The sequence below is a fragment of the Fulmarus glacialis genome, unplaced genomic scaffold, assembly GCF_000690835.1.
Source record: "Fulmarus glacialis isolate BGI_N327 unplaced genomic scaffold, ASM69083v1 scaffold1351, whole genome shotgun sequence".
In the NCBI taxonomy this organism is placed as follows: Eukaryota; Metazoa; Chordata; class Aves; order Procellariiformes; family Procellariidae; genus Fulmarus; species Fulmarus glacialis.
In genome coordinates, this window is record NW_009191949.1 from 1 (window position 1) to 21,876 (window position 21,876).

Genomic DNA, 21,876 nt, shown 5'->3' on the forward strand with positions numbered 1-21,876 from the left:
GCCCCTCACATCCCATCCGGGCCGGGCCTTTGAACCCCCTCGGAGGCCGAGGCCCTCGCCCCGCCGCGGAGCAGCGAGCCTGCGGGAACGGAGCCGCCCCAGTCCCACCGTAAAGCCTTGCTCAGCAGCCGGCCTAGCAGTAACGCAGACCGGTCCTGTCCGCGCCCCTGTGGTGCTCTTCCCGCCCCTAGCCTGACACGTTTTCCGCCTGTACGGGCCTAGCCCGGGTTTTTCGTGGGGCAGCAGTCCGTGCTCTGGCCTGCCGTGCGTGGTTTGTCAGGGTAGTGTTTCTTCTGACCTTCTGATATAATGAGTATGTTGTTTGACGTCTTGCTTCTTGAGCAGTAAGCTGAATCCTGACGTTGACTGCTGTTCTCCTTTTTCAGGAATAGCGTCCTAGAGAGGCCTCGGTCCGTTTGCTAATGAAAATATGAATGGTGTACATAGAGTTGACCTAGAGGCTTATTAGCAATGCCATTTATGTTTTCTATGGTTTCTGCCTTCTTTCGTTCTACATACAGAGACTATAAATGAAAGATTTGTATTTGGGTTAGAGTTAAAGCTGTGCTGTGAAATAATCTTTCTCAGTTAAGGCGAAGATCTTTATATGAGCAGTGCAGATACATGATTTTGAAATTAAAAGGAAAAACAAAGGAATAGCTAAGAGAAGAAAAGGTTTCCCTGTACAAATAAAGGTCTGTATGTAGCTTTTACTTCAACACAGAATTATTTTGGGATGACCATTTTCAAAATTTTTCTTAGAATCACAGAATGGTTTGGGTTGGGTTGGAAGGGTGAGCTTTAAAGATCACCTAGTCCACCCCCCTCTGCCATGGCCAGGGACACCTTCCACTAGATCAGGTTGCTCAAAGCCCCATCCAGCCCGACCTTGACAGGTTATCCATCACCAGTGATGTATACTGTACAACTTCCACTGAATCTTTTTGTACTTCCCACGTATTTATTAAAAGATTAACATCTCTTGAACTTTATTATGGTTCAGTTCAAAAAAAGTTCCTGGGCTCCAGATCTTGTCACCAGCAGGAAATTGCTGGAAGTTGCTCACCTGAGCATTCCCTGGCAGATCCTTTAGATGAACCTGTTCTAATCTGTGGCTTCAAGTAGCGAACAAAGGGTTTTCACGATAAGAGGCATAAATTATCTCAGAAGATCTAAAACACACAGAAAACGAGACAAAAGAGAAGTGAATAGCTCGCCTCTAATCAGTGCCTTGAAAAGGCAGATACTATAGAAGTACAACATCACCTTGCTGTTTTTCATAGTACTTAAAAGGATTTGAGATTGTAGGAAAAAGGCAAGAGAACCTTGATGATCAGCGAGACGTTTATGTTGCTCAGTTTAGCACTTAAATATAACAGTAATGTTTATCAAAAAGATTATGACAAGCATAAGAGATCTTGTGAGCATTTTTCTTCTGCTTGTCCATGTTGCTTGTTAAAGGTTACTCTGTATGCTTCAAGGAACCTGAAGTAAGATAGGATCTTTTAATGAGATTTTTCTTGTGATTTTATGTCAAAGGAGATAAAAATAACATTCCTCATCTTGTGGTGTTTGAATTTCCTCAGGGAAAACAATAACCCTCATGGCATATCCAGGACTTTGGATTCTCCATGATGCTACCTCTGGTGTCATGGGTCTTTGTAAAAAAAAGTTGTTGTCTTGTGGAATTAGCAGTCGTGAGCTGTAGTTAGTGACACTTTCTTTTGAGCTCACACTTGACTGTGAGATAGGAAACAGCTGCTGTCTGTGTATCCTTGAGTGGAAGAGAGTAGAGCTACACCTCCCATTTGTTCTCTTTCTCCAAAGAAAATGAGCTGCCACTGTGGCAAGCCAGTAGCTCTGTGAATAGTGTAATTTTGAAGCATAATTTCCAAAGGACTTTATCCCTTGGAACTTGCCATCCCATTGTCTCCGGGCTTCCTTATCACATCCTTACTAAGCAAGTCAAAGCTTGTGCTGGGTAAATGGCCAGCTGCTGCCAAACAGAATATATATAAGCTGGCTTCTACCTGTCTTTTCCTTTATGTGAAAGCACAACTCGTGTTTATTTTTTTCCTGTTCACTGCCAGTGGATAGAAAAAAAATACTATTTTTACTTTGAAAGTGGGTAGAAGCTGCTCAATGGATTAAAAAATTATTAGAAACAGAAGGAATTCAGTATAATGGCAGAGCTGCTTAATTTATTTAGAAGCAGAATATGTTTACTGACTTTCATAAATCATTGTGTGAGTTTATCCTGTCAACTTTTGAAATTTTGTATCTGAAAACTCAACAAAACTTTTCCTAGTGGGGATGAAAAGTTTGCCACACGCATGTGGTGTGGTGGGTGGAAAGAGGGAAGAAGCCTAAAGGAACATGAAAATTAATGATGAGCATCTCACCTGCTGAAGGGTGGTCTTCACTTTCCTTTGTAGAAAAAATGTGCAATTGCAGCCAAACATGAGTACATGTACAAAAATCATCTTAGTAGGTATGTTTTGTGTCTGTAATTGCAATTTGGTGGTGACAAAAATAAAGAATTGCAGAAAACTTCACAAAGATGGCTTCTTTGCCTTCGCCCTCTGGTTAGGACTGCCAAAAAATTGATTTGGGAACTTACCATAAGGACAAACATTTCTGTCACAATCTTTGTTGCTGTCTTAGAATGGCGTTTATAGAAGGGAGGGGAATTGCTCATAAAACTAATGGTAAAAACATTCATTAGTAAATATTGATCCAAACCAAGCTCTCAAATATAAACATACCAGAATCTGAGACACTGTTCTGCAAAAGAGTTTTCAGGAGTCTTCAAGTACAAAGTTTTGTGTTCGGCTTCTTCGGAGTTACAAGGAGGAATCAATGCTGATTCAAATTTGCTAATAGCTCTGTTTTTATCATGGCCTAAAAGTAGATAGGATTCAAAACATCTAGTTCATCTTACAGTCTTAAAGTGTCTTTGTATTGTGAATTTATTTTGGAATAACGATGGACAACTTTTTGCATGTCAGTATTATAATGCCATCAGGGATTGAATTTTTTTAATAAGAAGCAATTACAATTTCAGGGAGTTACAGCTGCAGTAACAAATTTTTTATCTGATAAAGCCTTTGCTACCCAGCTGGTCAGATTTTGCTGGGAGTCTGAGGATTCTACTCTTACACCAAAGCTGTAATGCAAGAGGATGCTAGGTCTTCCTTTGCCACCGGTCATGCAACAACTGACTCGCATCCCTTCACTCAATGCTTGTTGACCCCCACAGCAGCTCTGGCACGTCCCTAGCAGTAGGAGCAAACACTGCTAATTGAGGAGAAAGCGAGAAAGATCTGCTCTCGGTGTACCTTTCCTCCCATCAGACTAACAAGCTTGTCAGAGAAGTGAAAAGGAGAGAGGAAAGGAGAAATAGGAGAGGCAATGTGGCTAGGTAGGGACAGTGAAGTATGTTGTTTACTCTGCTAGTGTTGGTGCTTAGTAAATCTCATACTGTCTGTAACTGCACTTGTAAATAGAAATGCTGCTGTGGAATAGGCATGTTGTGAGTTACTACTTGAAGTGTTCAGTATAGATACTTCTGTGTCAGTTTACAAGAAGATGTGAAAATACATCATCAATACTTTGCTTCTGTGATTATAAAACAGAGGAGACTATTTCTTCTGCCATTGTAAGGTGCATCTCTTGACCTGATTTGGGAAGAGTAGGATGCGATGAGTCTCCTTTTACAAATTTTAATACATACCTGAACAGTCCAGGAATGACACCAGTTGTGAGAAACCTTTTCATTACTGAGTGCCAAGCAGTTCTTACTAAAGATCTTTGGCATTCTGTCTACTATTAAACATCTGAATTTTATTCAGTAATAGCATGAGAAGTGGGGATCACATTTTTCCACAGGCCATTTGAAATTAATAATGGGCTGATTATGCATTGTAGATTTTCCACTCATGATCCAAACTCTAAGTTGAACAAAAAAGGAAGTTATCATAAAATAGTAAATGTCACGATTTAATTTTTTGATTGGCTGCAGCATTAGACACCATGCACATCCACTGTAATAGCTACAGTGTTGAATACGTTTTTCTGCTGATGCACAGAGCTTGGTGTTCAAACTCACAGCTTTCATTTTCAACTTTGTGGCCAGGGAAAGAAGGTGGAAACAGCTGGCATCTTGCTGAAAATGCTACCTGTCTTACAGATGCTAAGAATCTAAACCATGCACCTGAACTCTGCTAAACAAGAGACCAACAGAGGTGCTGTACGTCTGCCCAGTGCCATGGGACTTAGAGCTTTTCATTATTTCGCGACTAACTAAGTATGTTTTTTCCTGATAGAGGAGAATTTTTTTTCATGTTTTAAAGAGATGGTTCTACTATTAATGAACAAAAAAAAAAAGTATATAAATAGTATACATAAAATGTTATTAATTTTTTTTTTTAATTCTTAAGTAAATTAGATAAATTTAATTCTTTGGTGCAGCCTTTAGAACAGACAAAACATAATATCCCTTTACTGCATGCAGCAACTTCTTAGGCTTTTTGTAAGGATGTTGAGGAATGCAGTTCAGCTTTGAATTGCACAGGCTTTCTGTGGGGATAAGAGACATTCAGAGAAATAGAAGGAATGTGTTTTTTTCCTGTTGTGCTATGGAGCCAATCTCTAGTTAGTTTTTGATTCTTGCTTGTGAGTTTGGTATGATAGTAGAACTTTCACCATAACGTTATTTTCTTAAATTTATCAAACACTGGTAGATAGAATGTTAGCTGTATCGCAAATGTCAAAGTATTCAATACAACAAAGCAAAAATATTTCAATATCTCCTTTTTCGAGAACTTTGACCTTCTTCCACATCCATGTTCAAATTCCTATAGCACCTTCTGTTACAAACTCATGCTTTTTGCATGCCACTTTTATTAGAGTGAGGATGTCATCTGATACAAAATGTGCTGGCATGTTAGAATGACTTTTACCTCTTCCATTCACACACGCAGTTTTTACTGTTTCTTAAGATTCTCTAGTAAATTTGAGGTAAACAAACTAAGCAGTGTGCTGTGCAACTTCAGAAGGGAGAGTTAGCTAATTTGACAGAAATTATGCTGCTCAGTTATCAAAAACACAGGAACGGTATAAGTTTATAATTAGGCATACTACTTCGATGAACAGCAAGAGAAGCCAGAACTTATGATGGGAAATGTGTTTTTCTTTACATGGATTATTTTTCTCCTTCTGTTTGACTACACTCTAGATTTCTCTAATGTACAGATTTTTAGAGCAGGAGAGGCAAATCAAGATTTCTGTCCTTTTAGAGAGCTCTGTTGCAATGGCTGAATATCACCTACTCTGTTCATAGTTCCAGAAACTACCCATTAGCTTCCCTGTTACTCTGGAGAACGTAGTTAGCTTCAGCATTCTAAAAAGAGGATTATAGAAATTATTCCTATTATCTAATGGGGGCAGAGAGCAGAGAAAAAATCTCTGTAAAATTGCAAACTATATAATCTGCAAAGAAGATGTGGAGGAAAAGATATCTTAAACTTTTACTGCCGCATCTAACATAAGTCTATGTTTGTTGAGTAAATATATGGACATATACACCTATGTGTTACAGTAACCCTGTTAAAAAAGCTTAATATTGTAACTTTCACTTTGTTTTTTATTGTAAGATTTTTTGGTGAAATGCTGCATCTGGTAGCTGCTTATATCAAAAGTTCAATTTTGAAACGATCATCTAGGTATTTGGGAAAAGAAGAAGGAATTCAAGTGAGCATGGAATTTCAACATCATCTCAAGGTGTCATTTCAGTGTTGGTCTGTGGATTTGAGTTGCAGTAAAGAAAATAAATGTGTTAAAGTCAAGAGAGTTTTTGTAGGAGAGGACAACTGTTTCCATCTGTTAATTCAATGTCTAATTGTTTAAAGAGATTGGTTATGTTTTAAACAGATGTGTTAGTCTTTAGTTGACTCAAAAGCATACGTGTTAGTTCCTGTGTACTGTACTTGCCATTTATATTAGACAACATACTTCTTCAAGAAATGTCTCTAATGAAGCCTTAGCCTAAATTTTATGAATGCAAAAATATATATTTTAGACAGAACTTTGAATATTTTAGACGTTAAATATTGTACTTAAATTCCTTGGAAACTAAATACTGGTGTGAAAGTGCAGTAAACTTAAAGTAAAAAACCTATTCATGTTGGAGCAACCAGTAACTGCTAACTGGACAGTATTTGGATACTTACTAAGCACAAACCAGTTTTGTCTAAACACCTCTTGCTTAGTTCTTCAATGTAGTTTTGCCAATAATCACTTCAAACTTAACTGATCTGCAAGTTTTGTATTTTTCCTATAGTTCTAATTAGGATGCCTCTTTTACAAATGCTTATTTTCCATTCATTTTTATCAGATTACATTTGGCAGCAGTGGGAAAACAAATTATTTCGGAATAGGTTGGAAAATAATATAATTATGTGCATGTTTTAATTAATTTTTAGCAATTGCTTTGACCCTCAGGTTCGGAGTGATCCTACATGTTTTATTTCCTATTATTTTTTTAAATATTATACTCCTAAAAATTAGATTTAGACTGGGGAAGTAAGAATTGCAGTACCTAATGGAAACCTTAGATAATAAGCATTTTCTCTTTCAGCTTTTTAAGGACCTCTTCATTAAAATTTCATAAATTGATTTCACTTTTCTATGATGGGATTTGAAGCCTATATTACTATTTTAACATAGGCTTTTACGTTTTTATCAGCTCTTGCTTAACCACAGTTTAACTACAGTGTAAGCTCTTGCTCACATTTTAATATGAGAAAGGCAGCTAAACGATCAGATATCAGCATTTGTTTCTTTGGTTCCAGAGAACATAATAATCCATCAATTTTATAATATTGAGGAGGAAGAAATAAAATAAAACTGTTCTAGAAAGACTGTATATTCTGCAACATATTACACAAATGCAGTTATTATTTCTTTAGAATATTCCAATAATTTATCTGTGTTTGCCCACGTAAATTGATTATTGTAATAGTAACGGTGGGGCAAAGTTTAACAACTTGCTGGCACTACGATGGCCTCTCTTTTTATAGCACGCACAGATGAAATCATGGTCACACTGCAATCAGAGATAGAGTAATCATTTTGTAAATACTGAAAGTCTAGGGAAGATTAAGCTTTGGTTTCAGTGATAAGTCTGTTGAGATAAACTAGGAGAGCTTTTGTTTTAGGCTTTCTACCAACCCAGGGGGACAACAGTATGGGGTTTATGTTCTCCTCCTGCAAGGTTTTTTTTCCTCTAGAGCATATCATGGTTCTGGAGGTGGTTTATTTTAAATGAAAGTATAAGAGGCAAGGGGAAATTCAGCGGGACCTTTCATGACACGTATGGTTGCATCAAAACTTATGATAATATTTATTACAGTGCTACCCAAGGGTTACATCATTAAGTGGTTCATAATTCTGTGGTGCTGTCTGTAAAGACATGGAACAAAACAGTATCTGAATCAGAGAATGTAGGAGTGACGGAGCGTATAAAAAGTACAGAGGTAGGTCCTGGCTATGGCTGTTATTTTCACTGTAGAAAAAAGTTTAGGATCAGTGCATCTATTACGGCTATGCCTGCTGAGGCTGAATACGCATTGACCAGTGATCACAAAAAATTTAGGCAATCATCTGAGTGTGCCCTTTCTTTCAGCACGTTGAATTAAATACTGTTATAAAGTGCAAGAGTTGTTGATAACCAGAACTCTGAGCTGCCTTTTTTTTTTTCCTTCTCCCCAAGTGTAGTAAATTTAATGCTGACTAAATTGCAGGATTGACAACATTGTCTATAATCAGGTTGACAGGGGCTGTGCAAATGTTATGGCCCATCAGGATTCCCTTTCTCAACCACATGGGAAATCTTTCACTCTAAATCAACACTTACTAAAGTATATTAAACTTTAGTTTATACTTTAGTATGTTAAACTTCTATTACCAGTATTCCAGAGATTTTACTCCATCCACAAGCTCCTCCTTCCGTCTCTTCTCACGCCAGAAAAAAGGAGCTATCACACTATCTCCTGCTCCTGTGTTGTAGCAGACTCACCGATGGTGTCTTCCAGAGGCATCTGGAGACCATTTCTTTCCTTATAACTCCCTGTTTTGCTCCAGTATCCTCTCTGCTGGCAGCTACGCTGTTCAGATGCGGAGTCAGATGGGAATACATTCAAATGTCTCTAGCTGTAATGTTCGTCTTCTAACTACCGTATGTTTGCATGCGTATTTCTAATACATGCCACCACTGCTAATCTGAACACAAAAAAACTTTCAGGAGTATTCATTCTTTATTTTTATGGTGTATTATATGGAATTATTTTTACTAAGATAGGATATGATCAGGGAAATAATGTTGAGGCATTTTTTAAGGTCTAATTTTGGGAAGGATTTAAAAGAGCCTTTGGGCATGTAGCTCTCAAAGCTAAAATCCATGGTCTTAAATTTCTAAAGACTTATGAATAAACTTGCTCTTGCAAGTTCTGGTGAATACAATACCTCATTAGTGCTGCAGGTGATGTGATAGTGCTCCACAACTACCTGGAGACGGCACACAGGAGAGGGAGGTGGGAAAGAAGTGTAATTACTTAAGTAACACAGAATGTAACTACTAAGTTGTTTCCACCATGTCAGAAATGTGCCAAATGCAGATGTAGAAAATTTCAGCATATATAATTAATGCCACAGCTTGCAATGTCTAAAACAAGAATAAAATACCAGTGCTGATTCTTTTCTACATTTGCAATCTGAGTCTTGGGAAGTTAGTTGTCTTTTCACCAGCATGTGGACACAGTCTAAAAGCATCAGTTTCTCCATGTGATGAAATTTCTTTGTAATGGGAATGAGGCTCACAGGATCTACATTAAGCCAGTCAACACATTTGAAAAATTCCAATTAATTAGTTTTGGATCAGAGGAACCCAGTTTAACCAAATGAGCTGCAACCCTCCTACATTACGACATTTTCCAAATAGCTTGGTATGTGAACGCAGTATTTTTTAAAGGGATTCCAAGTAATGTATGGCTCTTACAGCAGCTTTTAATTACATCAGTTCAAGCAGCTGGATGTAAATCGCCCTTTCTGTAAATTCATCTGGGCCATAAGAATTACTTCAGATGTGAAATGTGAAGCCATCTACTTCAGAAATAAATTTTCATTTCCAGTTTAAAATTGTAAACGAATTTTATAATACGCATGTCTGTCCTTTTAAAGTTACTATATAGATAAATGTGTAATTCAGAGCACATTTCAGTGGAATGACGTCTGTAATTGCAGCGATGCCCTACGCTGCATATCTGGAGAAATGCATGAAGAGCACAACAAAGAACAATTATATGCTGCCCCTATTGATTGACTAATAACACATTTCATGAGTATACATTTACAGTCCCTGCTTAAGAGGAAGCAAGTGTGCCCTTCTGCCATTTTCGTATGTTGAAGTACTCAATACCGCCAACCTCCTTGGGAAGCAGCTGCAGGAGAAAGCTTGCAGGAATTCATGGGAACTGAGCTCTGGCAGGCACTGCGCTGTGAGATGTTGAGAGCAGCTGTCTCTCCCGGAGGACTGATCGAATTAATCAGTTGATAGGGAGTATCTGGCTTTGCTGAGAGGCAGCCACTCCTGGATCCGGCCCCGTCGCGTTCCTAGACCCGCAGGAGCCAGGAGGCACTGCCTCTCGTAGGTCAAAAGAGTTGTCTCTGCGGGGGAATTGAGAGTTCCCTGGCTTCTGAAGTTGGCAAAAGCTTGTGCCTAGTACAAAGGCAAGAGTCTACTGGTGATGATGGGCAGTGTTTTGTCCTTTGTGAATAATCTATCCATTATTTACGACACGGTAGAACAGAAATGATGACTCGGTTAGCTAAGCTAAAGTACTAAACTAAACATGATTTAGCAAATGCTGTGGCTTGGGAGAAAAGCAGGTAGCCTCACCTTCAGGACCTGAGGGCTGGCTTTGGGTGTTGGATCACCGCTCCACTCGTGTAATGTCCCCTCTCCATGTTCTCACTCATCATGGAAACCTTCCTGCTTGTCAGCTGCTGCGTGTAGTTGCCATTTACCCTTTACCTTTCTCCACTACCTACCTTCTCTCTGCATCCTAATAATCACATTTTCACCCTGTCCCTTTTTTGTCTCTCAGGCTATTGTCATAGAAAGGGCATGAGGAATGGGGGAACTGGCTTGGGAATTTTGCTCTTGCAGAAGGATGGCTGATGCAAGGGCTCCTGCTTCGGGCAGAAGTAGTGGGGAGGGTAGCACACCTTTGAGGACATGCACGGGAAATCTCTCATACAGGCTGTGGAGGCAGAGTTGAGCCTCTCTATTCTGTTCCTTCTTGACAGGTAGCTCCCCACCCAAGGGTTGCCTGTTGGACCCCATTAACTTAGACATTTAAATTAGTTTGTGTATCTGGCCCTGTCTAATACATGTATTCAGGCTGCAGTTGTATGCATGTTCCGGTATTGCTTCATATGATTCATGGAGACTTCTACATAAGCTAAGGTTTGTTTGGGGGTTTTTTTGTTATGAGGTCTTAGATCTGGAGGTCTTAGTATCAGAAGGGTCGTGGGTGTTCCAATGGCTTTGCTTCTACTCGAGCTTCTGAGTTTTGCCTCTTAATTTGCTGTTAGTGCAATACTGAACTGAAATACTGTGATTTTCTTTTATAATTCTCCTTAACTATTGTGATTTTCTTTTATAATTCTCCTTAACTATTTAGAGAAATTTGATTATCGGAGCTTCAAAACATTAGAATTTTGTGACACAGGAAGAAAGTGCACATAGATGAACAGAGATGTGCCTCAGGCTATGGAAATGGGAGCTCTGTTGTGCTCTTAAATCCCATCGAGTTCTGCTTGAAAAAGGAAACTGCAAAGTAATACCCCTTCATAAGTGCTAAGTATTTACACTTAATTAAATACTACTGCTCAGCCTTCTGGGTTGAGCAGGACAAAAAAATTTAGGCATTTAGGTATTTAGGCATTACGTATTTAGGCAAAAATTCGTCAGAGCTCCAGAACGAAGAGTGAATTTATTGTATTTGCTTTGCCATTTTGGGGGGAGTTCAGACTAAATAGGATTTGCAAATGAGGGTAGCTGAGCAAAGAGAAAATAAGGCTGTTTGAAGTAGGCAGTTGCCTAGTATACTACCTGGTGCTGTTAAGTTGACCACAATGTCAGTTGAGACATGCTAAGTTAAAAAAAAACCCAAACAATAAAACTGCAGCTTTATGCAGCTGGATTATTTTCACATTGTTAGAAGAATCTAAGTCTCAGATTTGGGACTAATTGTTAGAAGCTACAAATCACAAGGACTAGTAGGCAAATATTTCTACTAAAAATACCAGTGAACCTATTGGAAAAAAAAAAATGTTGCTAGTGCATTACTTATGGGAACGGTGATGTGGCACTTGCTGGAAATCAGCATCAGCCATCTTTCTTTCAGATTTTGTACTTGGTTATGGAGGTACAGCAGTCCTTACACGAGTACCTTTTCTTCCCCCATGATGTTTATGCTTCTGGAAAAGATTGCGTCACGTAAGCAAGGATAGTTGCTTATAAGTTCATGATTACAGAACATGTTGGCCACACAAGCTTCAGACTTTAGTTAAAAAAAATGCTTGTGAGATGCACTTACTGCATTTTACTGATATTTTAAACTTTAGCAAACAGCCAGATATTGTAGCAGTTTCTCAAGAATTGTTTCTTCTTATTGCCAGTAAGCACATTAGTTTGATTATCAAACTATAGATTTTTACTTCTCCATCCTAAGGCAATTCCTTCATTTGTCCAGCATTTTCCATATAATTAGCACTTCTAAAAAATGTGTTTATAGTATAGCTATTTTTAAATTTAAAACCAAAAGATGATTTGAAAATAAAATAATCAGCTATCTTTTCATAGTTCAGGTGGGTTTAATATATATTGCATATGTTTCTACAAATCTCTTGAATTTTGGGTGTAGTCTTCATAAAGCAGTAAAAAAATCCTCCTACATATTTCTTGTTATTCTCTGTCTTGGCTGCCACTGGTTTAGTTGTCAAATACTCTTCACCTCCACCTTCACCACCACCACCATATTCTATTGATGCAAACCGCAGTTACACTTATTCTTGGCCGAGAGGGAACATCTGTTTTCTGTAACTCTTAGCCTGCTGCTAATGGGCTTCCACAAACTGGCTTTGGAACAGGTGCCTGGGAGCAAAACTGTAAGGTTACCATTTTTCCTGCTATTTCTTTACCCTTCCTGGGATGGATTGAGAAGGAAAAACTCTGTTCTTCCACCATTGTATGCAACAGGCTGTTAAAAGAATTTTGGCTCATTGGCACTGTAGGTAACATTTTTGTTTTTAATGGGTATTGTCTAGGAGATCACTTATTTTCTCCATCTTACGCAGTGAGGGAAGTTTTGTACTGCAAAGTTGTAATTTTTCTTTTCTGATTTTCTTCCATAGTCTGCCATCTTCAACTTCCAGAGTCTACTGACTGTAATCTTGCTGCTCATATGTACCTGTGCCTATATCAGATCCTTGGCTCCCAGCTTACTGGACAAAAATAAAACTGGGTATGTAGTCTGATCATTTTAAAAATACACAAGCTGTTTGATTTTAACTGCAACATTTTACTCTTAGTATCTTCTAATGATGTGTGATAATACAAATCCTATTTTTCTCTCTTCTTTAAAGACAAAAATCTTCATTTTATACCTTACAATAGAAGGCAATAAGGTATTTGCAAGCACTTAGTTGCAATTTTTTAGTACGAATTTATTAACTAACAAAGCCAGCTAATACTGCTTTATTAGTTGTTTTCTAGATTTGCAACTCTCTCGTTAGGTGCTTATTAAAGATACAGAAATGAGCAACAGAAAGAAAACATTTTCGTACATGCAGCTATTGCTGTAATGATTTCTTTTTGATTCTTAGGATGGGTAACAAAACAACAGCAGAAGCTGGCTTTTTGTTTGTTTTCAAGATAGGCGTTTTGGAGGTACAGCTTTAGCAATAATCTGTAACAAAAAAAAAAATATTTTTTAAAATAAGCGAAACTATCTTATATATGGTCTCTTTAAATCATTGTTTTCTATTCTCTAAGATGAAGGAATTTGTAGAAGAGTTTTTGAAAGCTTCTACAAAACCTAACCTTTTTTTTTTGTCCTATAGTCACTCTAACTTCATCTCTTACTTTTATTCCTAAAGCACATGTTCCTAGGTGACCAGTGTTTTTCTACTTTGTGTTCCCCATTCTCCTGGAATGTGCTTAATGTTGCGGGGCCAATACTGCTGCAAAACAGTTCTTCTCGCCCTGCTCAGCAGCACAGTTTTTGGGGTGGTGGGAAATAGGGACAGCCACGGAGCTAAATCAGTGCCTCACTTGCGCTGTTAATACCCATTCACCTTTTGGCTTACCAGTTTTCTTTGTGCTATGAAGAATGTGGCTGGATGTTGGGTGCAATAAGCAGCATGCAAAATTGAGATTTAAATGCTGTGGTTTTAAAGTAATGATTGGGCAGTTTTGACCTAGAAACCACTGAGGCCATCCGTAGTATTTCAGTAATACTGTAACCTAAGGTTAATACAAAGGAGATAATATTTATAGAAGTAGGAGGTAATTGTAACTGGTAATGTTCTAGCTGGAAAAAACAGACAGGCTTTTGGGTGCTGGTGTTTGACTTGTCCGCTTTTTTTTAGATCATTTGTTGTTAAAGAAAATATTTTTTCTCTAAGTATCTTCTGTCACTTCTGCATTTAATTTTCAGAAAAAGTGCCAAGTTTTGGGTAGACTTTTGTCACCAAGAATCTTGAGTGTTTGTCTTCTGAAAACCTTTGTTGTAATTAACCTCTGGAATTATTATTTTATCACACCAGTTTTCTTTCAACAGTGTAAGATACCCAGAGTGTGCTAGCCTTTTTTCGATTTGGAGTTCCAACACGAAAATGCTTCTGTCCTTTCATATGAGGCCATGAGGTTGCCAGTGACATGAGAGATTTCTTTTGATAAAAGATGGAAAGAAAGGATGATTTCATGAAGGACTGGGCGGGGGGAACGAGGGGAATTTGGGTGTCTGCTAGTGGCAGATAACACAATAGTCAATGAGGTATACACAGTGAGAAGTAAGAATATTTATTTTACTGATTAAAATTTTAGTGCTGTTCTTGGCAAGGAGTATTTCCTTTAATCTGGAGCTCCTCTGTTTATTCTTGAGGCAACTCTGTCTCGAGTACAATAGAACTCTCTTCATAAAATGTTTTCAAAGAGTGCTGACACAGTGGAGGAGTTGGGCGTTTGATCTGTAGGTTTGTATTTATATAGATGTTGGACGTACTATTTTATTTTTGTTTTATATATACGTATGTAGACGACTTTGTACTGGAGAGTGAAACGTTGGCCTGGAAGCAATGAAATTTGTTTCCTGAATGGTAGATGTTTACATGGAGCTCATATGCTGTTAAACCCCTGTCCCTCTTCACTAACATATTCCATGCTCAAATGGAAATGTCTAGACATACTGGATAAAATAAATTCTAGTGATATTTCATTTTACCACAGAGATGATCTTACCTTATTGTTCCTGCTCCAAATTAATAGCATAAAAAAGTAGCAATAAAATATTACAAGTGGCAGGAGAAATGTTGATAGTTACTCACTATATTTCTGACTAAGTGAGTGGCAACTTTCGTGAAGATTTAAATTTGTTGATAGTAAGTAAAGAAACATGTTTCTGTTGGTTGAGAAACTGTGTTGCAAAGTGATGTCACCCATCCTCACAACACTGTATTTCATCCCCTTGACTTCTGCCAAAATGTGTCTTTTCCTACCAAGCCAAACAGAATTTTAAACCTTCATTTTCCCTGATGCGTCTTGAGTGTTTCCATGTGCTTTGTCCTGAGCAATAGCATTTAAGGTTGGGAAAGCAAGGGGAGATTTACTGTTTCATGCTAACTAGAAGAGAATGAGTACCACAACAAAATCCTCTCCTCCCTGTTAACCAGAAAGATGTGTTAGCTTATATGCAGTGGAGGTTTCCTTTGACTTGCCATAAGCATTTCAGTGGGATATCTCGCATGCTCCCTCCTGCAGTGGCAGTGCGGTTGTCCTGGTAAGCACATGGCAGCTGCATTTTGCAGCATTCCCAATCTAGCAGCCAAAGTCTAAAGCCCCACTAACCTTTCCTCGTCTTACTGGGTTCCATTTCTTTGCGTTTTTTGTTCTCCAGATAACTAACACCACTTTCATGATCAGTGCTTTTAACATTAACACTGAAAGCCAGGAATATGCAGCAGCTCGTGCACATTTGACTTGCCAGAAAACAGCAGGTATGCAAGCCAGACTGACACGTTTCACCTGCATCAAAACAAGGATGAAGATGAACCTGAAAGGGAGAATAAGGAACAGGGCAATTACTTTGAGTAGTTGCTTCAGGAGGAATTATTTTGGAGCAGTTTCATTCAAGGCAGCATCGTTTCTGTAATAGTCAAACAGGTTTTGACTTGAAGAGGTGCATGTTGTGCACCTGAGATGAACAGTAATGGAAAAATTCAGGAGAGCAGAAGGCCTACACAGGTTTTTCTTCCGATGTGAGCTCCCCAATTCATCCAGAGGCTGTGATTATAGCTGTTTGGAAGGTCCCGATTTCAACTTGCTTTTGCTCAGCAGCAAACTATGTGGACAAACAGATGTACTGAGCTGTTCCAATAGTAGCACAAGCCTTTTAAAAAGGTACTGTTGTCATCTGTTGGAAGGCTTGTCAGTCCTCATGTCAGTGGTGACTTTAAGTTCATAAATTGTTAACTGCAGTAAGGGTAGCTGATGAAACCCGTATTCTCACTGTTTTGTACCTCCCACATCAGAAAGGAAAATTCATATTTTCACCAAGAAGTGGGTTTTCTAGGGCTAGGAACGATGTACAATACTTCAATTATAACTTTACATTGTTACACATGGTTGAAAAAACCCTGAGAAGGCAAAGAAATGCCCTTGCTGAGATTGTGAGGCAAATTCAACAGATTTATAGACTGCCTGAAGGAGTTAATATTATTTTTCCCAAGTAAGATTCTTCAAATATGCATATGAAAAGGACAGTAATGTTTTATTTCTTTGAGTTCCTGGGCACATTTTTGAGAGGTGGCAACATGAGATGCTGGGCTGTGGAAGTTTTTGTGTTGGTTTTGCAGCATGCAGTCTGTGATGTCTTTTTACCCGCATGCATCTTTAAAAAGTGCATAGATGTTTTCAGGTTATTTTACTGTGTGACCTCTTAGCCTGGAAAGCTGTGATGGTCTACATGCAGGGATTATTACTTCTGCTTGTGGAGCTTTATAAAAGCAGAAAAAATGATCTTTGGCTATACAGAAATACTTTTGGCTTGAGGTAAAACGATCTAAAGCACAAATGAAAAAACCTGTTTTCTAAAAGTGAAAATGCTGGAATGCTCTTCACGATAAATTGGTCAGCAAGAGGTACATCGGTCAAAAAGCATTTCACTTTGAATTTGAAAACCTCATTCACTTGCTGCCTCTTGGAACACTTGGTTCTCACCTCCCGACACCAGACCTCTGTTTCAGAAATAAAGGGAGGGCTGCTAAAATGAAAGAGGGATTGATGCTGAAGTAAACTAAGACCATAAAAGAGGCCAAAAAATATGAAGTAGCAGAAATTCTTTTTTAAAAAGTGCAGGATATGTTGACTGCTGAAGTATGCAGGAGCAAGTGACCCAAAACTACCTGTGTGCATTCAAGGAGGAAAAAAATAGGGGGAAAAAAAGATAATCAAACCATTGCGGGTATGGGTTCAGAGCACTGTGGGAAAACACTTGGAGAACTGCCGTCACAGCAGGTAATAGATAAAACCCCACAAATAATGTAGGCTGAAGTTACTGCTGATAAACATATCAGGAGAAGGAGAAAAAATAATTAAGTTTTTTTTAAGTCCATAAATCTGTAAATAGACAATATAGTTGAATCCAGATGTCTTTACTGCATTGCAACCAGTCATACTATGAAGGAAACTTTCCTGTTGACAAGCTTTCAACACAGTTTTGACCATTTGAAAGGCTGAAAGCTAGCTTCTAGTTCAGGATGCTTTCTTCCCCTCTTCCTCCTCAGATTCTAAAGCAGTCCCTGCTCTTGTTTCTCTTGAGCAATCGGTATGAGATTATTTTAGTTACACAGAGAAATTATAAATTTGTGGCGCCCATGCTTTTCTCCTTTTTCTGTTTCGCTTGAGAGAATGAACGTCCTGGGCAAGCAGCATTAGAGAGACATGAGAAAGGTAAACCTTGGTAAAAGGATAAAAACAAACCTGAAGAATTGTTTTGGTATTTATTTCAATGCAAGTATTGATTACACCTATGAGTGTGCTGTGCTAGAAAAGGCATTTTTATCTACTGTCACTAAGGAAAATACAAAAGAGAGACTACAAAGCATTAAAGTACTCAGGCTTATCATCTCTCATACCTGCAGGAAAACTTACTTCAAAATCTTAACATAAAAGGTTTCCCATATACAATGCCATGGAGGCCTGTTGGTATTTCCTACTGCAGTATTTTTCTAGTTCTGTGTTTTTTCTTCACATAATTTTCTGTCTGAGGTACTTTAATGTAGAATGTAGAATTCTGATGGAATCTTTAGGTTTGGAACACAGACTCAGTAGATGCATCTTTATTTTTCTTACTTGCAAAAAACCTTGCTAGACTCAGAAAGAGCTTTACCACTTGTTTAGTTCATAGCCTGTACACCTCTGTACAGGTAGTATCTGAAGTTTTCTGATGTCGAGAATAATATCAAGTTGACAAACTACGGTTTATTTGGATTGCTTTAGCATAGAAGGAATAAAATCAGTTTACTTAAATTATTTTATTAAACCAAGAGCCTAATGAATTTATTTTATCTTTACAGACTATTGGGAATATTCTGGAAATGCGCCAGGATTGGTAATTTTTTTCCTTTGAAATCTTTTAAGACCAATGCTTTTTCTAGAGTATGCATTATTTATTAGGATAATGGTTCCATGTAGTGATGAAACACATACTCGTATATCATCTTTAAAAATGTAGGTTTTATCTCCACGACATATAGTGAAGGTGGGGGGACGGGGTATGACTATCTTACTTAGCGTCATGGGAGACTGTATTTTCTGTCAGTTCATACATGTGGTGTTATATTTGCAAAAACCTTTTGCACTTTTTACTACCTGAAATAACCAAGGGCATACTTCTTATTAACATACAAAGAAATCAATAATTCCGTATAAACTGCTGTCTATTTGAAATTCTAATGGACTACGGACAAAAGCCATATATTTACCTTATAGTAATAAAATAACATGGAATTCATAATGCAGGAAGGTTCTGTTTGATCATAAATATCTTTTTTCTCTCCTTTCTTTAGTTAGCTTCTGTGCACTTTTGAATTACGCAAAGCTGTTGGTGTCAAGTGGCATCTATATGGAGGCTGATCAGCTCTATCTGATTTTAGACATTTTCCCATAACATTGATATTTACATTTATTTTAATCCTTAGTCTGAATTTATTTTGAGAAGGAAATGGGGATATGCAACAGAAGTTCAGTCTTAGCATTAAGGTATATCCAAGGTTTTTAAAAACTTACAAATCCATCATCAAAACAGTGTTCTTCAAATTGCATTATTAATGCAGAGCAGAGACATTGAACTTGTAATTCTAGATCTTCTTACTTGTCATTGAACCTAACGGAAAAAGATATGGTTCCCTTTTCTGCATTCTCAAGCTTTGAAAGGGACATGACATATATTTCTCAGTATGTCAAGAAGCATTGACGCAAGAAACAGGTTTTTGTGAAGACCTGTTGTTAAAATGATTGCAGATATTGTCCTATTTAGATAATAGACATAGCAGAACGAATTTTAGTATTGTAATTGAAAGATACTGGCGAAGTGGCAGCTGTCAGAAATGAATTTTGAGCTATACCAGCAAAAACAAATGTAAAAACTCAGCTGCATTGAAGTTTGTTCAAGGTCGAAAGAGCACCTCACCTTACCATCTTCTTTTTAGTTAATTAGGTGCAAGCATATTTTTTCTATTAGCTATGCACAGCAAACAGTTTAAAAAACTATTTGAAAGAGTACACAAGGTTTTATGAGGTCCCTGTCAACTTGATAAAGTTAAGAACTGCAGTTCATCTGGAGTATAGTCTTGCTTTCCCATCATATACTAATGTTAACATGTTTGCATTTGCTGCATCCAAGGTAATGCATGCACTTGTGCCCCATACTGAACTGCTTCCTTTTCTCTTTTTCATGTAAAACACTAATTTCTTTTCAACTTAACATCTGAAGTGGTCCAATTTGACTTTTTTTTAGACTAACAGATAAGGAGGTAGCATCTTAACGCTCCTCCTGTACATTTCCTTACGTACATTATGTTTCCTTACATAACATTGCCATATCCTCAGTATGGGAAGTGGGCTTTGAAGATGATTCTTATCATTTCAGTCGTGTTAATCACAAAGGTGTCTAGAAAGTGTAGGCTTTTAAAAATGAAAATGCCTACTGGCTTCCTTTACGTTTAACTTGCCCAGTATGTTTAAACAACCTTTTCACATGTGCATAAGATTTTAATAACCAGCAAGTGGTTACATATTTACAAAGTTGTGCAAAATGATGTTTAATCCTGCCACATGGTGATTTCTCTTTTAAGAAAATTAAGAGCAGGAAAGTATAACCCATATGAAAATTGTAATACTCTAAACTGTAGGAGGTGGACTTCCTCAAAAATTTATTTTAAACAGATGTGAAACTGCAGACATTAATTCATTCAGTTATTTGAAGTTTAATTAAATATATGCCAGATCATGACAACATCTTGTAATGTCACTGTGGCAGGCACTCCTGCTTATAGGAGGTGTCACTACAAGTATTTTATTTTCCTTTTGCTATGGAAAGTTTGTTCCTCCTATATTTGCAGGTCCTGCTGGTAAGAGAGACTTTTTTTTTCTGAGGATTACACCTTAACACTAGACTTGGGAGCCTTGGCAGTTTTTTTTCTTTAATGTTTCTCTGAAAACTGCGTCTCAGAAAAGGTGGTTTGTAGTAGGATAAAAGTCCTTGCACAGCAAAAGGAAATTGAACTTTGTTTAAAGCAAACAGCTCCAGCTCTGTCTTTATGCTTCTGAATGCGTAAAAACAGGAATCCTCTCACTTTAAAGAGTCATTGCTGTGTAGCAGTTCCTGACAGTTTTGTAGGCTGGAAGTACCATCCAGCGTAGGGAACTCTCTGCTTTCCAGGGAGAAGTTAGTGGATTCACAAAGAGTAATGCTTAAGTAGAACAGTAAGAAAGCCTGGCTAATTAAATGGAGGAAGTGCCCATGTAAATAGGTAGCAGTCTGATTAACATTACTAGTATTCCCCTGATTGTGTTACAGTTCCCTACCTAAGATTCCTTTTTTTTTCCATCGTTTATTTGGTGAACAAGAGACCTCTGTAAAATTTTGTTCTGGACAAATAGGCGGGAGTAGATCTTTCTGAATTGTCTTTGCCACCAAATACAAGTCTCTTAATGGAGTAAACTTAACTTTCATCGACGGTCTGCCCTGGAAAACTGTAACACTAATTTGAAAGAATCAGAAATAGAGGTGCCTGTGCAACTTCTGTAATCTGTTGACCATGTTTATCACTAACCTGAAAATCTGTGGACCAGACCCTCTCCACATGCTAACAATGTTATGTCTCACTAGCAAAGAAAAAAGACAGGCATCTGGCCATGTGTGGGCCGCTGTGAGCTCCCCAGGCAGTTAGCTGGCTCCTACATGATACCATGCATAGAAGATGCACGCTGCATATAGCAGCTGTCATGGTCAGACAGCATCGAGGTACACCTCAGCTGACACGGAACAGCTTTTTAGCAGCGATAGCCCTTAGGCAGAACTGGGAACAGAGCCAGTAAAAGATTGGGTGTCTTGATCAGCTTTCCGATGCCTGCCTCCTAACTCTCTTTGGTGCTAAGAGATAGCAGCGATATATTCTTTTTTGCTGTTTTCCTGGAAACTGCATCTCGGAAAAGATGGTTTATAGAAAGATAGAAGTCCTTGCATTGACCTTTGCTTAGAGCAAACAGGTCCAACTCTGTCTTATGTAGCAATATATCCTACCCTACATCTTAGTTTTCCCACTCCCATGCATATTCTTCCTCAATACACAACTGTAGTTGTAACAGCATTTCTCCAGCTAGAAATGTTGAATATTAATTTGCATGTGCAATGGGATAATTACCGTGTTAGGCTAGGAGCAGCCTAGATCTGTTTAGTCATGCCTGAATTTTTGTTTGTTTTCGGTTTTTTCCCTCCCCTCAGGTGAACGCAAGAGCCCCTACGTGGCTGTGTGCTGTGTCGTAATGGCCTTCAGCATTCTGTTTGTACAGTAGCAACTGGAGAATGTCCCCGGCACCCTACTACCAAACAGCAAAGCGTGGAAGAACTTCTGGCAGGAAAAGATGGGAAAGTGTCATCAGGTCTCCCCTGGCACGTTTGATAGTCTGTCTCTTAGTGGACACCCCCACCTCCTGCAAACATACCATCATGTACAGTATTAGTGATCATCATGTAACTAACTCCAGATGACATGTGCTTACTAATGTCAAGTCAGTACTGACACTCCTGATGTAACTCTTGAAAGGGTGTCTGTTGTATATCTGAGTTTCAGGGGAGCTTTTTTACACCATGCAGTTGAAAAGGCTTTTAATTTTTTGTTTGATAGATCTATTTAATGAAACTTAAAAATGATAAATCTAGGAATAGCAATAATACCTACAAGAATAAAGAACATTGTGATTCTAGGATATATTTACGACAGTATTTTCAGTTCTTACTGTCTGAACAA

At 38.1% G+C, this 21,876-nt stretch overlaps 1 protein-coding gene across 1 annotated transcript; it reads left to right on the forward strand.

Moving 5' to 3' along the window:
* Window positions 1–12,477: 12,477 nt before the first annotated feature.
* TMEM167A (transmembrane protein 167A) lies at window positions 12,478–21,421 on the forward strand (the record flags this gene model as incomplete). The annotated part of the gene is made up of 3 exons (XM_009586856.1): window positions 12,478–12,587; window positions 17,920–17,954; window positions 21,351–21,421. Coding segments are annotated over 3 exons (216 nt in total), but the record flags the coding sequence as incomplete, so codon positions are not given.
* Window positions 21,422–21,876: the final 455 nt, after the last annotated feature.